The sequence below is a fragment of the Limanda limanda genome, chromosome 14 (genome assembly GCF_963576545.1).
Source record: "Limanda limanda chromosome 14, fLimLim1.1, whole genome shotgun sequence".
NCBI lineage: Eukaryota > Metazoa > Chordata > Actinopteri > Pleuronectiformes > Pleuronectidae > Limanda > Limanda limanda.
In genome coordinates, this window is record NC_083649.1 from 5,993,468 (window position 1) to 6,010,696 (window position 17,229).

At 41.7% G+C, this 17,229-nt stretch overlaps 1 protein-coding gene across 1 annotated transcript in view; it reads left to right on the forward strand.

Annotated features, from left to right (window-relative positions):
* ncam1a (neural cell adhesion molecule 1a) overlaps positions 1 to 17,229 on the forward strand; it is a 75,976-nt gene that overhangs the window by 27,457 nt on the left and 31,290 nt on the right. Inside the window, exons 10-15 of the mRNA XM_061086323.1 lie at positions 4,193 to 4,377; positions 4,892 to 4,985; positions 7,441 to 7,608; positions 12,071 to 12,196; positions 14,373 to 14,387; positions 16,382 to 16,429. Of these exons, the coding sequence (XP_060942306.1) occupies positions 4,193 to 4,377; positions 4,892 to 4,985; positions 7,441 to 7,608; positions 12,071 to 12,196; positions 14,373 to 14,387; positions 16,382 to 16,429 (636 nt within the window). The remainder of the gene's footprint in view (positions 1 to 4,192; positions 4,378 to 4,891; positions 4,986 to 7,440; positions 7,609 to 12,070; positions 12,197 to 14,372; positions 14,388 to 16,381; positions 16,430 to 17,229) is intronic.

Here is a 17,229-nt window from a genome sequence, read left to right on the forward strand (position 1 = left end):
AGAGACCGAGAGAGAACATGCATCAGACCCCAGCTGGATATTATCAGAGGGTATTTTCAAGCCTTAACAGAACCGAACCCACTTGATGCCAGTAGTGTTGTTTGAAGGTTGCAGGGCGGGAATGTAATAAAGTGTAAATTATACTTTCCACATCTGCTTGACTGCGAGAGGGCGGAGAGGGTAATTTTCAGTGGCTGTATTATTTTCCGCTTTGCTGCCAAGTAACAACAGTCTCCACGGATTAGGAGGTTAAGATGTTTTTCTTTGTTTTGCCAAATTTCAAATGTAACGCTGATGGCGAGGTTAAACTGCTCGGTGGCGTTCAAATCCATCTTAGGGAAACAGTTTAGTGGACGTTTTTTTTGTTATCGTCCACAGCTGAGAATCAGAAGAGCTTTATTTCCTCCATGGTTCATTTGTGGTGGATGAAAACAGCTTGAAATTCAGGTTGAACTCAGCACTTTAACCTCATAGTCACAGTTTTGTTTGAACTCAGATGTGCTGGAGAACAGAGACGAAACAGAACTGCATGTTTTAACATTAGCTTCCCTGAGGCAACACTAACATACTGTGCCATCGGAATACGCCAAGTACATGAGCTCTGTGCCATGTTCCCATCAGTTCATCACCTAAATCAACACATGTTTCTGGAGCAGATAAACATGAAGGTGAAGCCAAATCGCACTTGATCTCATTCTGAAATCTGTCAGATGTTAAATTGGTAAAAAATTAAAACATAAATCCCAACAAATGCTTAATTGGATTAATATGCTCTGCTCTCGATGTGCCAGCGATTTGCCGGGAGATATAATCACAATGCAGCATTGATAGAGTTGTTTGAGGGGCTCGAGTAATCAGCGAATAATCAGGTAGCTGATTCAGTGTTGCCAAGCAATTATCGATAAGAGAAGGTGCTTTGTCTTGAGCAGAGCTCCCGCTCTCTGTGCTCTATCGCCGCTCGCCCACTCGCAGAATGAAGACGTTATCTGAGGGTGGAACTTCCTATCTGCTGCACAGCGTGATCCTATTAGCCGGGCTGAGAGCGTCTGGGTCTGCTGCTGAAGGACTGATACAGGAACGTATTAATGTCTCCGCTGCTCCGGCTCCGTTCCACCAGCCATCGAGGTTTTGTTGAGCGAGTCGAATGAAAAGAATGAGCAAGGTGCAAGCAGGTCGGTTAAGGGAGGAGCCTCCGTCCTGATGGCGTCGCACTTACATCCTTCTAACTGACACTGAATCAAAGGAGGTTGCTAATTATACTTTGCATTTCTTTATGTGGTTTTCTCTACATTTGCAGAGGGCAACAGTTTAGCAATGATTATACATGTACTCTTAGAAATAGCAGAAAACCATTGATGTGAATAGTAGATATGTTAACGTCTGAGCATTTTTATCCCAAAGAAATTCCACTAGAATGATAATTTTCTCAGTATCTCATCCCTGGGGAGGCAGAATCAGCTTCAGCTGAGCCTGAACATGTACAGGGATTTATTCCTTAATTGGTTATTCCTACATGGCCAATAAAAAACTGGATATAACACTAATATTCTTATTTAAATACAGCCATACACACTCTGATGAATGGAAAAAGCCCTCATCACAGACTTGCACTATGTTTACACCACTTTATCGCTTGTTGGAGGAATTATATCCAAGTTTTCAAATATTAAAAAAAGATATGGATCCATTTGAATCTTGTTTTTTTTAGTTGGTTTGTTCTCAACCAGATTTTTTTCAAGTGTCCTTATTGGAAAATGCGAAATTTAAAAAAAGGTTAAATTTTGAAAAAAAAACAAAACCAATATGCTGCTTACTTGATCCATAAAAAAGTCAGAATATAGTAATATCCCAGAATGACATTGGTACGTTACAGGGATTTATTTCTTAATTGGTTATTCCTACATGGCCAATAAAAAAACTTGATATGCCACTAATATTCCTATTTAAATACAGCCATACACACTCTGATGAATGGAAAAAGCCTTCATTACACCACTTTATTGCTTGTTGGAGGAATTATATCCAAGTTTTCAAATATTAAAAAAAGATATGGATCCATTTGAATCTTGTTGTTTAGTTGGTTTGTGCTCAACCAGATTTGTCTTACATCTCTAAATTGAAAAATTCTAATTTTAAAATAAGGTTAAATTTGGAAAATACCCCAAAACTATATGCTGTTTACATGATGCAAAAAAAATACGAATATTGTGATATCCCAGAATGACATTGCAACGTCAGTGTGAATGTAAACACTGAGTCTTCAGCCTTCAGGTATAAAACAGGTCACAGGGACTCAAGCAAGTCAATGAGGCCCCACAGCAGCACTGATAAAAAGCAGTGAGTGAGCGAGTGGCTCCAGGTGAAGGAGCCTCTTTGGACTCGTCCTCATCATCAATCCTTAGCAACCGTGCGCTGCAGAGCTTTCAAGGATCCAGGGTCACGACTAAAAAAAACAAGAACCCGACCGTATCAGAGGCCACAGCGTTTCCCAGCACTCGGGAACAAAAGCCTCCTTCACTGCATCCGTGAGTAGCCGCTCGGTGAAAGGAAACAACACAGGAAACAATCAGCTCCTGTTTTAGCCTCTTGTGCTTTTCACTTTTCAAATCAAGGCAAATATAGAACTGAGCAGTGACGTGTATTTTCATCAAATACCAAAATAATATTTTCAGTCAAGCCGCAGCAAATTGCGCACACTCACAGCAGCGGTCACGTAAACATGTCCGACGTTTTTTGGTTTTTAATCAAGATTCGTGAATTATTTCCTGGGAAATTGATGAAAATGTCAAAGGAAGTGGAAAATAAATACCTTGATCCGCCCTGTTTGTCTGGCTCCTCTCCAAACTGTAATGGGATCTGTCATCATTCCACCAAGTTTTCATGGAGAATCCATTTAGTATATTTTCTGTGCGGAATCCTGCTGACAAACAAACGGACAGAGAACAAATCACCTCCTTGGCAGAAGCAGTTGCATTTTCTATTGGACCTGACAGTTTACAGTTGTCGTTATTAATGTGGCACACTTGTGATTGTGTGTCGATGAGACTGCCTGTGTAGTGATGACACTCAGCCCTGTGAGACACTGAGGTTTTTGTAATTGCTGCAGCATTTCACAGTAAAATATCGCATTTACCTTTCGTCGCAAGTAAAACAGGCACAAAAAAAATGAAGGAAAGAAGAAATTTAACGTCCCATAAAAAAACAGCATTTCCTTTAAAACTCAAATGGTACCATAAAAGACCTCAGCCCCAAAATAGTACAAACGTGACATGAATGCAACCATAAGATTATGATATTCTGTCAGGCTACAGATTTTAAAAAGGAGAGTTTCTCACTGGCAGATCCTGGAGAAGCTGAGAAGAAGAGGTTCCTTCCTCCTGTAATGAAGGAATCAATGTGGCCTCAATGCATCCTGGGATTTCTCATGCCTAAATAATACGAGTTTCATAATGTACATTGTATAAAAGGGTCTAGAACTAACATAGCCGAGTTGGTGTGAGATTATAAAACCAGCTTTGTACTGGTGAATATTTTACTCCTTTTGAGAGGAACATTATTCAGGCTCAAACTAAAGCTGAGTGAATCCTTTCTGGAGATCCGCTAACAAAAAAACCCCCTGAAGGTAGAAGCGAACTCGTGCCAGTCACAGCGGGACGTCGAGTTCATGCACATCCAAGACACATCTCGACTTCTCCATTCAACAAGGCAGTTTGCAAAGATGACGGCTTTTATTGAAGCCAAATCCAAGTTGTTCACAAGGATGTCAGCACGATGACAGTGTGGGAAATAAAATACTGTCTTGTAGTCCAGAGATGGAGGAAGAACTCAGTTACTGAAGTGAAAATACAAATATGTTCTACTTAAGTAAATAAAACTCAAACCCTTGAAGAAGAAAAGTAATAATTGGACCAATTCCCCCACTTTTATAAATATGAAAAACAACTTGTAGTTGGGTAGAAAATAGATCGATATATATTTGTTGGTGCAGTTGAAGTGAAAATGACTTAAAATCAAATCCACTTAAGTAAATGTAAATACAGAAATAGATTAAATGCACTTGGTTACATCCAACTACTTTTGTATTTCCACAGTCAGGACCCAAATTAGAGGGGAACCCCCTGAAAAACATCAATCTTGAATGTGACATTTTACCATCTTCACTCTTCACCTTTTCCTTTTGCTGCTGCTGCAGATGCTCCAAAGATCCTGGGAGGGGTGATGACCTACACGTGGGAGGGAAACGCAGCCAACATCAGCTGTGAGGTGGAGGCTCACCCCGGAGCGTCAGTGGTCTGGTTCAGAGAAGATCTGCCGCTGCCCAGCGCCAACGCCACCAACATCAAGATCTACAACACGCCGACTGGCAGCAACCTGGAGGTGGGCAGCTCCTGCTGTTTGCAAAAAAAACACACGAGACGAGGTTTTCCAAGTCACTGGAAACTACAGTGTTTTCAGCATTTAGATAATATCACAGTTCTTGTCTGTAGTTACAGCTTTTTACTTACAAAACCAACCTTTAGAGGCAATTACATTTAAAACAACAAGGCTTTTCTCTTTGGCTTTGAACATTTGTCAGTTTAAAAGGAAACTTCTATTTCCTACTCGTGAATGAAACCGATAAACAACAATAAGTGAGTGTCAGGAATAACCAACAAGTAGGATTATAACCGCATCTTTAAGTACAGAGTGATAGATAATGATGTCAGCGAACCAGTGGATAAAGATCAGTTCCTACAACCTATTCCTGTGCTCCTCTGGAATGACTCACTTGTTATTAGTCATGACGGAACTTGTAAATAGATTACAACATTCACTCTTTTCATAGTTGTTTCCTTTTCTTGTTCAATGTTTGAGGTTTTAAACTTGCTTTATTTGACTCCTCCCCCCTCAGATTACCCCTGATTCCAGTGACTTTGGGAGCTACAACTGCACGGCAGGAAATGCAATGGGCACCGAGCACAAGGAATTCCTTCTCATCCAAGCAGGTTTGTCAAGTGAAACATCATTCTGATCCATCCAGCCGTTGTCGTCCAATCATCCGGTTCTCGGGTTGCGGAGGTGTAGCCGACCACGCTCTCCAGTTCTTCTCTGGGATCCCAAGGTGCCACCAGGCCTGTTGGGATATGTAGCCCCTCCAGGGAGTTCTAGGTCGACCCCTTGCATTGTCCACTAGTTTTGGACGCTTGTATTCCCAATCTCATTCTTTTGTTTATCACGACTTTAGAGTTTGGGATCATAGACAATTGTAAGTAGGATGAGAGTGGTCAGGTACAACACCCCAACCTGTGCTCTGGACGTCTTCGATTTAAACTTGTTGACTATGAAACCCCTAAATAATTGAGATATTAAGTTGTGATCAGTCTCATTATCAGTATATGACAAACGAATAACCTCCGAACCTCCCTCCACTCCTTCACATTTCAAGTCAAACTCCCCTGATCCAACCACCCTCGACTACATGATCGTTCTAAGGTCAAGTTTAATTCCCAGGACTTTTAGAGCTGGGCAGTAAAACCAGGATCAAGGCCCATTAGATGTTATGGATACAATTTTAAAGTCAATTCTTCAGGCAGTCAAAAGGGACAATGTGTGATGTGCTATATGCAGCGGGGGCGAAAATGATGAGACCACCTTTCCATTCACTTATATTTATTCACAGTGGTTAAAGACACTGACCCTGCCGTCCACCATGAGGCGCTCCCCAGCACAGACCAGTTAGGAAGTGAAGGCAAACATCCAAACTGCTCTGGATCGGTCCTTTAAGTCCTAAAGATTGTTTTTTTTGTTAGCTTAATTTGCGATGCTAATTGTTTTGGACTCATTAGAGGAGGCAAGTCACTCAGGACCCTGACTAAATACAGTGCAGTGAAATTAATTGGACTGACAACCTCCGCTGCCACTCAGTGAAACATTGTCGGCCCTTCGAGGTGTTTTTCTTTTTCGACTTTCTCATTTGCTGCGTAACTCGTCTGTAAGCCTGAAGCGTCTCCTTCAGACCAGAGCCGGGAAAATACACCTTTTAAATACAGTGGGGTCTCCTTTATCGGTATATTTTGTACGTTTATCCATCAATGAAGCGTATGGTGAGAAAAATACCTCTTTTGTGTTACATGATTATCGTTCACGAGCCAGATATGATTGTGTGGGAGCAATCATTATCTGTTGTGTTTGTGTTTGTGGCTCCAGGAAGTTTGCAGATAAATTGATTGGTGATTAAGATTATTTTCCGTTGCCATTTAGCATTAGAGATAAACACCCAGCGTTGCTCGGTAATGAACAAGCGGTGAGGTTCCGGTGTTCAAGCCCCAGAGGCCGCCGTGTTCATTAACACCCGACAGCCTCATCGTGATCAATGGAACAGACGACGCACTTTCGCTGTGCGTCGGAAGGAGGTCAGCGAAATCAAAGAGGTTCATCCCCTGGAGAGCAGGAACGTGATCCGTAACTCTAACAAATCTCTGCAGCTGATGGATTTCTCTATTAACTGGTTGAGAATCCTGCTTGTGACAAATTCCGTTTATCGGATATCGTGCAAATTAACCAGATTGGAGTGGAAGCGCTGAACGGACTTTGCGACATATTGACAACCATGGTCAGGTCAGAACAGGTCCCCCCCCCCTGTAGCGTGAACGAGGTACTGCAGTGTCGTGACCCTCTGTCTTATCTTCAAAGTGCATAGCGACGAAAGCTGTAGCTGCAAACCCCCCGAGCTCCAGGGCAGAATAGAGGATCGGGTGCAGCTCTGTGCTGAAAGCTGCTGAAGCCCCCGATGCTTTTTAATGCAATTCTCCTTCAGCACACTGCAGCACAAACACTGGAGCAACACTGGCAACTACATCTCTGTTTTATTTATGATGGATTAAAGCTTAATTTCAATGGTTCAAGCACAATAACCACATATTTTCCTTCTGTTATGATGCAATATGTGTCTGAAGAGTCACATCGAGTTTCACAGAGAGAATATATGAGTAAGAATGAGAAGAAAAGGGGTTTGGAGTAAAGTTGTATTTACTCAGGAAGTATTCTTATAAACGCACGTTAAATGAATCTGCAGCTCTTAAATAAAAACACAGATATGCTGACGGTCTCTAGATGTCAGCGATGATAATACATTTTTTTAGATATACAGAGATTAATGCCAGGAACAGTAGAGATGTTATTACAGGTCAAATGTTGCTTCTTCTAAGTTAAACATTAGGTTGTTTAAATTGTGATAAGAGTTTATGAGCCCTTTGTAAAGCTTACATTTATTAAAAAGAATATTGATGATTGCTTTTTTAGTTCCAAGTTGTTTCTTGAACATTTTATACTAGGAGATAAACGTATCTCCTACATGGTCAAATTTCAAGCCTTTTATTGTATTTTTTAATTTAAATTTTTTGTATTAGTTTCAGCTGTTGAGAAGAAATAACATTTCACGTTTGTCTTTCTCCGTTGCAGAGGTGCCCTCATCGCCAGAGATCCAGTACGTGGAACCGTTCTCCAGCACAGCGGTGGCCGTGTTCGAGGAGCCCGACTCCACCGGAGGAGTTCCCATCATCAAGTACAAGGTGGAATGGCGTTTGCCCGGCCAGGATTGGACTGGCAGCGAGTATGAGGCCGACGAGGGTGAGTCACAGTTCTCACGTAAAGTGAAGTTCATCGGACGCTGCAAGTGAAGAAATCTGAACGATAGATCATAGATTTACAATTATAACTGGAAAAGAAACGCAGACAAAGCAAATAGAGGCAGGTGGAGTTTTCAATTTTTAATATCTAGTGTTTGTGTCCAGGGAGAGTAGTAGTACTTGGAAGTACATGTACACTCTGTGCTATGACCTCCCTCTGCACTTATTGCATTTGCTTCCTCTTTGTTGCTGAATTGTGTTGCTTACATGCATTTTTAGGTTGGACCTCTCCATTGTATTGGCTCTAACAGGTCTTTAGGATGGTTTATTATTTAAACTGACAAATGGATGCCAGGATATCGCCCTGCAGAGCGACTGATTAACCGGGGCTGTAAATCAGGACCGAGTCAATAGGAGGTTGAAGTCTTTAGTGGCCTAAGATGGAGAAAATTGGAAATGACCAGATTTAGTTTGAAAACAATGGGTTTGTGTCTGAAAGGGCAGAAATGGAGATGAAGACTCAGGTTTGGCTTTGTGATTGGTTCTGATCAGTCAAAAAAAAAGTATGATTAACACTTTCAATAATCTCTTCACCTCATTTAAGGTCTAAGCTAAGAAATAGTTGCTCTACCTTGTTTGTAAGATTATCCCCAACTTATCTGCGGCCAACAGCAAAATAACAATGTGGTTCCTTTTTGTGCTGACATGTACATGCGAGGTTTACATGGTGGTTTTGTGACGTGTGTTTTCAGGTTTGTCAGTATGACAATTACGGAGCTAAAACGCTAAAATGATAATTTCATGTAGCCACATTAAGCCACAGGTATTTCTTAAAGTGGGAGACAAAGTAAAAGAAGTTAAAAACTAAAACTGGATATAAAAACAAACTCCAGAACAATTGTTCAAAATGTCTCTATTGAGTCCACTCGATGAGCGGAACATAACAAAGTGTCTTAACAAGCTCTATCTAGTATCGTACTTAGTCGTTAGTGGCAGAACTAAAGCACCACTGAGAGACAGAGTGAGGATTCAGTTGTTGAATTCGTTCCCGAGTCTCCACCACTCACCTTGATTTCCCCCAAAAAGTCACAAAATGTTCTTTTAATCAAGTGAAGTGGAAGCGAGGGAAGTTGTTATTGCTCTGTTGAGGGTCGGTGATTTCTGTGCTGTCTTCATTGTTCTGTCTGTTTCCTTTTGACTCCGCCTCACACACGAAGCAAATATGAGCCACAGCAGCAGAAAAACACACTTGTGCTAGCAACAAGAGTTAATCCCAACATGACAGGAGCTGATGTCAAGAGGGGGGGTGGAACACAGTGCAGCCTAAATGACAGACTGCTCAGACACTGACAGGCCCCAGATGATATCCAGCGTCCCGCCGAGGGTCCGCGGCTCTCACAGATCTGGACGGTTCTCGTCCTGTCTGCCACACGGGACGTGTCCGTCAGCCGGTGACAGGCTGCGCTGTCAGCTCCAGGCCCGAGATCCGCCTGTCACGGGAAAACAAAACACACGCACCCACACAACAACTAGGGAGTGGTGACACAAATACACACCACATCACCTAATCCACATCTTAACATGAAGCAAAGCCTTTTTCGAAAAAACGGATATTTAAAATAAGAATTTTCATTTGGAAAATCTGGATTATAGAAGATTATTTAGGATACAGCGCCAGGAATGAACATGAGAACGTGTTGTGATATAAAAAACAGTAAAATAAATGAAATGTTCAAATAGAAAGTGTTTATTTCAGTTGTCAGAGCTGCCATCAAATGTTTAAAAATGTTAACTCAAGTGATGAGTTAACTCGATTGTTTATCCGCCAATTATTTTCTTTTTTCCTGTTCTGCAGCAGTCAGCAACAGACTTTCACAAAATAAAAGCCTGACTTTCACAATAAAACAATAAATAATCAAACCTGAGTTAATGCGAGATAAAATAATTAATCGAGTTAACTCATCACTTGAGTTAACTCGATTGAAACGAGTTAACTTGCCCAGCCCTAGCTTAAACATATTTCAGCCAGAAACTGAAACCACAGTCGTCCCTTTGGGCCCATGACCTCCTCCACTGTATATTTGACTGTATTTACTCATGACTTTTCCAGTCTTATCGACAACACACACATTTAGACAGTGCTTCTTTCTATTACACACCATTCATAGACCGTATGAATGCAGGTTGAGGTTTGAGGAATCGAACCAGCGACACATTAGTTCATGGACGACTCTCTCTACCCCCTGAACATTGGCTTTACCCTCTGTGCTCATTAGTAAAGCTTCAGGTCAAATATCTTTCTTATGCTTGAAATTATATACAAATAAAGAGTAGAAACAGCAAATAAAAGTGGTGCATGGCCACATACCACATAAAAACCATATAATCCTATATTTTCTTTATTAAACAAGTGTAATTTTAATTCTACAGCAGAAGTGGTGATTGAACAAAGTCATTTGTGATTTGTAAAACATTAAATAATGACTCTGGTCTAACGCTCTGTTCTTATCTCAAACTACTTAACGAGATCAAAACCAACAAGGCTTGTTAACGACGCACAGTATTCACTGTCTGCTCCTTTGATTGTTAATTGATCGAAACCCACACAAGCTCAACGGTTGGTTACTTCTTCAATGACGTGAGCAGCACAAACCCAATTCGCCTCCATTAATTTGTGAAGTACACACTCCAGGTTGCCCCGGTGATCAGGTGCTGCAGCGATACCGGGATTAACATGTTCTACAAATCAGTCCAGTGCAGATCACCTTTCAGAGAAGCAGAGGGAAACCAGTTTGTGTGTATCACTGGTGAATTACTCAGACTGGTTTCAGCCAGGTGTGAATACATCTGCGACCAGTTTCCCCGACGTCCTTCTCATCGAGACATTAACGTAAAAATACACATTCAGAAATATTCCCTCCCTGTGTCACAATAATCAGGGAAACGTTCCTCTGCTCCTCTGGGTCTGAATTTAATTTTCATCCATGAAATTAACATTCTGTGTATCGCGCAGTGTGATATCAGCTGAGTGCCCCCCCCCCCCCCGCCTTACAGGAAGCACATTTATGTATAATATGTGTGTTTCTATCCTAATTGAAATCTCAGTGGCGTCGACTAATATGCAAATCACTCTGTCTGTCTAATGAAATGTAACCGAGTACATTTTAATCAGGACATTTTTATTATTTTTACCCCTAAATTCACACATTACGGAATTATTTAGATTATATGTTTTATAATTGAAGTTGTCAGAATTCGTACTTGTTATTGTGGAAATTGATTCGACCCTTGAAATGACATTTTGAAGGAGCCGGCTGCTGGCGTCTAATGCACCTAACGCCCTTTGTGTTCTAATTGATCTTTAATGTTATTGTCCTACAGTTAACACCAGTAATGATTGAACCACAGAGTCGTACTGTAATTAGACCTTTTTTCCCTTTTTATAAGCGTTTGATATTTCACGATGTTGCTCTGCCTCCGGGCTCGATGGCTGTCGTTAAACTTCCGTCTCCATTTGTGATATTCTGGGCTGTTTATGTGCAGCTTTGCTCCCGTTTGTCACCGAGTCCCCGGGAATAATCCCATCAGGAGAATATTGCAGTTTTACCTGCGGTGACCTGCCGACTGCCGCATGTACACGGTGAATACAAAATGTCTCAGGCGGATGTTTCTGTGAGAGCTGGAAGTAGAGAAACCTCCGGGAACAGGACGTTAAGTCCCAATCGTCCCCTTAACTTCAATCAAGCTGCACCAGGTTGCATCGCTCGTAGATATCAATGCAAATGTCAGTGATTAAAGGTGCGTATTATGAAAATGACACTTTTGTAGTGCTTCTACACGTTAATTTGGGTATCTGGCATGTCTACCGTCCCAAAAACTCTGGAAAAAAAAAACTCCCGTGATTTGTTGTGGTTCTTCTATGTCAGAAACGATTGCGTAGAATGGGATTACAACCAGAAAATACGTCACTTTCCAAACATGCCCATGTAGGGAGTCTCACTACATGGCCTTGGACCACCATCGCCTCATGTATTTGTTTGCAGTGAATTCGTTTCAGTGTGTAAGTTGCACATTTTCATCTAAACTGCATCTCTGCAACCTGCCAACATCTTATCATCAATACTGAATGAGCTCAGTGAATTCTCTGGGTTTCTGTGGGTTATCCTGTTGTTGGATCCTCATTAACTTCCACAGGCTGCAAGTCTTCCTGGATTTCACCTGATATCATTATAAAATAAAGATTTTGTATCACACAAGAATCAAGAAGGTGAAAAACAAACCAAAAAGAAACATGTAGGATCAGAAAATCGAATTCTGAGTCTGTTTTGGTGGAAATGGTTAAAAAACGTAACTTTAGATTCTTATTTTCAATCTTTATTTCTGTGTTTTCGGGGTTAAAGAAGATTAGTTGTGTACGTGGTGACACTGTAGTTTTGACTAACACCTTCCTCCCCCCCCGACAGACACGAGCAGGATCACCATCTCTGGCCTGAAACCAGAAACCACCTACGAGCTCAAGATGTCGGCCATCAACGGAAAGGGCGAAGGCGAGAGCAGCGAGTCCAAGACCTTCAAGACGGAGCCAGTCCGTAAGTACCGCCCCCTCTTCGCTCCTCTGACCCCCCCCCCTCAAACACTCTGAAGCTCTCACCTCCACCACCCGCCCGTGTCTAGCTGAGCCCAGATGCTTTCACCCCCTTTGCTCCTCTATCCACACGCCAAGCCCCGCCCCCCCAGCGCAGGCCTTTCCCCATCCAGGGCTAGAAGGAGCGATAACTCATGAAGCCATCGCCACCTCTAATCATCCTAATGGTGTTAACTTTGCAACGTGTGACCTCTGAGTCCTTCCCAGCCGCCGAGTCACGTCTCTGAGGCTGAGTTACACTTCAGTGAGAAGTGGAGGTTCTGTATTTAGAGTTCAGGGACAGTGATTACATGTCAGAGATGAGAAGTTGGATATTTCAATTGCGTTTGAAGGAAAAATATCAACCAGAGCCAGAGAGAAGCAAGGAGAACACCTGCTTCTCAGGTTGATATCGGAGGAGATTCAGACCTTTTTGTATTTGCTCATCAACCATCTTCTGCGTTCTCACCATTTCTGTTCTCTTCTTGAAAACCGCAGAATCTGTGAGCCCCTCAGAAAAAATGTGCAGCCAAGCATGTGCAAAAACGACATGTAGAAAATAAACAAGGTCCTTTAGAGGTCCAGAAACTGAGTGCGACTCCACAATGTAAAACAAAGATCTCTTGGATCTAGTTTTCACTCGTCCAGTATGTGTTTAATGTAACGACTGATAATTTAATAGACATTTCATCTTTTAAATTGCAAATAGAGTCTATAAAAAGGGGGATAGGGTTAATGTGCCCTTGAGCATCTAATGTATAAAGACAGGATGGTTGCAGCTGCTGCTCCGTATGTTTCACAGCACAATGTTTCATGATAGGGTTGGAATAGCACAGTGTGGTGTATGTATGGAGACTGGAAGTCATTGGGGGGGGGTAAGGAGGGTCGCCACACGTCACTGAAATGACAGCTGACAGCGAGATAGGAGAGAGGATTTAAAAGTTTGACAGCAGCGGCGTGATTGGCTAATTGAGATAACGGCCGGGTCTGATTGGATTACTGTAAACACCGACTGTCAGCTGATTAGAGGAGGCAGAGAGAGAGAGAGCGGTGGGTAAATGGAACAGAGAGAGAGAGTCCTACTCGCTTTACACGGTCGGGAAACAAACTTAATGTTAGTCGCATTTATAATAAGAAGAAGAAATGAATGACATAAGATATATTTGAAATGTCAGCACAGTATGAAACGGTATTTGTCTCAATATTGATGAGGAACTCGGATTAAATTATAATTTTGCTTCTCACTTTTAGAGTCGGGCTGTTATTGTTTTCAAAGCCAATTTCAAATATTATAAGACAGGTTATAATAAAGGAGCTATTACTTTATCTGGATTATTTAAACCGTAGACAGATGTTTACAACTCTAATTATTCTAGTGTTTTACTTTGGTCTCTGACTCTTTTAGTATCTTCTTGTAGCATTGCCTCAGTGAATTCGTTTTAATTCCATTTTATGATGTAATAGGGATCAGAAAAATGGGCAAAACTAAGAAGATGTGACTCTTGTTGCAATAAACCAGAATCATCCTTCGAACCAGCACAGTTTTCTAGTTCACCCAGAACACTCATAGAAGACAACAGGCCTATTTTTATTCAGCATCATTAATAATTCTTCCTTTTAGTTTGTAGTCTCCTCTGTGTTGTGCTTCCATCTGTGCTGCATCCCACCCCCCCACCAACCCTCCCACCCTTGGCTTCTGTAGAGTCACTCTCCAGCTTCACAGGAAAAGTGTGTGTTTATTCACTTTAGAGTCGTTCAACTTATGTGAGTTTCAGCTCAAACTTTTACTTAAAGTATCATTTACAGAAATGGAATGAAGCTTAGATTATCATTTAATGTGCCGTATTACATTAGAGTAGCACGACGTCTTATCTGAGCGTGAAGCCATTTTAAAAGTCACATTTCTTATTTGAATAGTTTAAAATGTTCCGGGGATTATCAGAGTGGAAAGTTAGCCTCAGATAGAGAAAGTCAAAGGAGACACAACAGCAGAGAGAGAGAGTAAAGGAGGAAGTGGCCGGACAGAGCTGCCCTCTCGCATGGTTCACGTTTCTCATTTCACTGTTTTTCTCTTTCTGTCTGTCATTGTTTTTGTCATCATGGTTTTTTCCATCTGTTCTTTATTCCATCAGACCTCTCAGGCTATTCTTTCACAAGTAAGTTTATTTTCTCCCCCTCTCCCCCCGTACGTTTTGTGTTTGTTTTATTTCCCTTTTCTGCTCCATCTCCATGAAATGAATCTGCTTTTTATTTGACCGTTAAATACATTTAAAACTTCCTTTAGTAATAATGTAAATCTCTGTCACGTCCTCCGAGGAAAACGTTCCACAGGAATTCGCCCACCGCCCCCCCCGCCCCTCAGATATGGTTTTTCCCTTCTCCTCTCTCCTCTTGCATAAATACCAGTTCTCATTCATGACCTGTTGTACTAATTTTCCAGATGGCGCTGCATTCCTGAGCGTTAATGTGCTTTCAGGTTTGTTTGGTACTGTGATAGATTGATGTGACATGCAGCCTCTGGCAGGAGAGTTAGTCCTCGGTGCTGCTCTCGCCCGGTAACGTTTTCATTTCGGTGTCTCTCTCCTCTCGAATGAAACATATTGGACTTGTGCTCTGCAGCTGCTCAGCCTCACAGTGTTAGAAAACTTCTTCAAAGAAGGGACTGTATTAAAAGATAACCGGGAAGAATACTGTCATATTAACGAACCAAATTCATGGGAATTAAGAATACTTTCTGGCGGTAATGTTAAAAGCATCGGATATAAAAGAGGATGGAAGCTTAAGGTTTAAATATTCAGGCTTTCTATTTCTGCGATATGCGCTCCTGGACTGCTTTTATTTCCAGATTAGACTTAATTAGACTCGAGGACAGTTGGTTCTCAGAGGTCAGAAGAGAAAACTGATACCTTCCTGGTTTCTGTTGGGTTGCAGGTGGTGAAGAACTGCAGCTCGAGAAACGTTAGTTTACTGTATGTTGCTTCTAAACCCCCCAGGGCCCTGATTCTTCTTTATTTTAAGCATCATAAATATGGACAGAGTACAGCAGGTCACAGAGTTTGGATTCAGATCCAGAGTACGCACGTTGTGTCCCACTTTCAGGAGCCGCAGCCATCAGGGGACTTTGTTTACCAGGGCTTCATCTACGCCTCCGTAGACTCAGTGAGGCCTAGATTCTGCAGAGGATTTCCTCCATGCATCAGTTTAGCTGCTGTAGCATCGCAATCACTGGATGTTTGTTAGTCTGTAATGAGTGTGCGTGTTCGTTAGACACGTTTGAAGGAGGCTTGAGAGTCGCACCGCTGTGACGTAACCATGCAGTCCTTGAATTAGTGAAAATGTATAAGTATGGTAGGAATTAAATCTAACGATAAGCATGACACTGCTAAATTGATGCTGATCAAATAAGAAATCAGCTCCGGATCCTGTGAATAAAGCCGTAGAAACTCTGGCTCATTTGCTGCGTCTCTATTCGTGTTGTGTTGGCTGCAGAGCTGCATTCACACAGACATGTATATGGCGAGTTGCAGAGCTCTGAACTCCATTAAGTGGGAAGTCACAGTGCGGCTTCCAGGGCCTAAGTCAAGGGCAGCTGCAGCGTAGTTCTCTACATCTATCTTATGTTATTGTGGGATGATAGTGCATGAACAGAGAAAACCAACTGGGTTTAATAATAAGAAGCATATCTGAAACAAAGCTATTCCCAGACGTTTAAAAGAAATGTCTCTGATCCTTAATAGGTTTTACAAGTTTGACATTTTCTGTGAGGCATTATTTCCTTATGTCTAATGTATAATTCCTGCAACATACAGTATCCAGAGTGTTTTATAGGACTTCATGGTGTGACATTAATCTACATTTGATTATCTGTGGTTATCTCTTGTCTCAGTGAGCACTGCATTCCCTGTAGCTCATAATAAACACAACATATTAAAGAAACTTAGCCGACATCATAATAATAGAATCAATACATCTACTGTTAAAGGGACATTCTCTTTTAAAGGTGATAGAACAGAACAGGTCATGCTGTTGTATCACAGAGTTATGTTCCAATAGGAGACAGAATAAAAAAATAAACACAAGTGACCGAGCACAGAGCTGCTCATGTCGAGGAGAATCTCCAGCTCCTCTCACCCGTGTTTTCATCTTTCAGTTTCATCAGCGGTTCCTCCCACTACCGCTGCCACCACTCTGGCCAGTAGTGAGTATTTGCCAGTCCAGCAGTGTGCAGTGTCTCTCTCTCTCTCTCTCTCTCTCTCTCTCTCTCTCTCTCTCTCTCTCTCTCTCTCTCCTCACCTCTACCTCTCTCACCTGCTTGGCCTCACATGTAGATGTTGTCCCAGCTGCGGCTCACAGGAGGAATCACACCTCCTCTGTAGATGCTCGACGAGTCGGCAGCTTGTTAGATCCGCTAACACCGATAGATTTTTGATTCACTAACGTTTGCCGAGGACACGACCTCCGACCTCCTAACCGTCTGATCCTAGTTAGAGTTGTGTGGGTGAGATTTGATTAACCCAACGTGCTTGTTCGTGAAAATTCCAAATCACAGAATAGACGCCTCTGATTGTGGTGAAATTAATTTTGATGCATACTAACTCCGAGGCCCACATGCAGGTTGGTGCATTAGCAGAAATGTAGCATGACGTCAAAGTGCAGGATCTGTTATTCAAATGTGAGTGTGCAGAAAAGGTATTTTTCCCTAAAAACAAATGAATAATCATCATAAATACTCATAATCTCCATATTGGTCAAAATAACCAGGATGAACATTATGGTAATAATCGTGCAGCTCTATCTTCTGTTCACACTTCATTTACACCCAAATTCATACTTTGTTAGACAGGTTTTAATATCTCTTAATTATTCATTTATGATGATGAATTTGTCTAAAAACGACGAGAGACGTGTTATTTACAAAATGTTCGAACCCAGAGAAGTTGCATAGTGTTCGTTTAAATGCTATTTTCAGAGAATACGTTCATGCAAATATGTATTTTG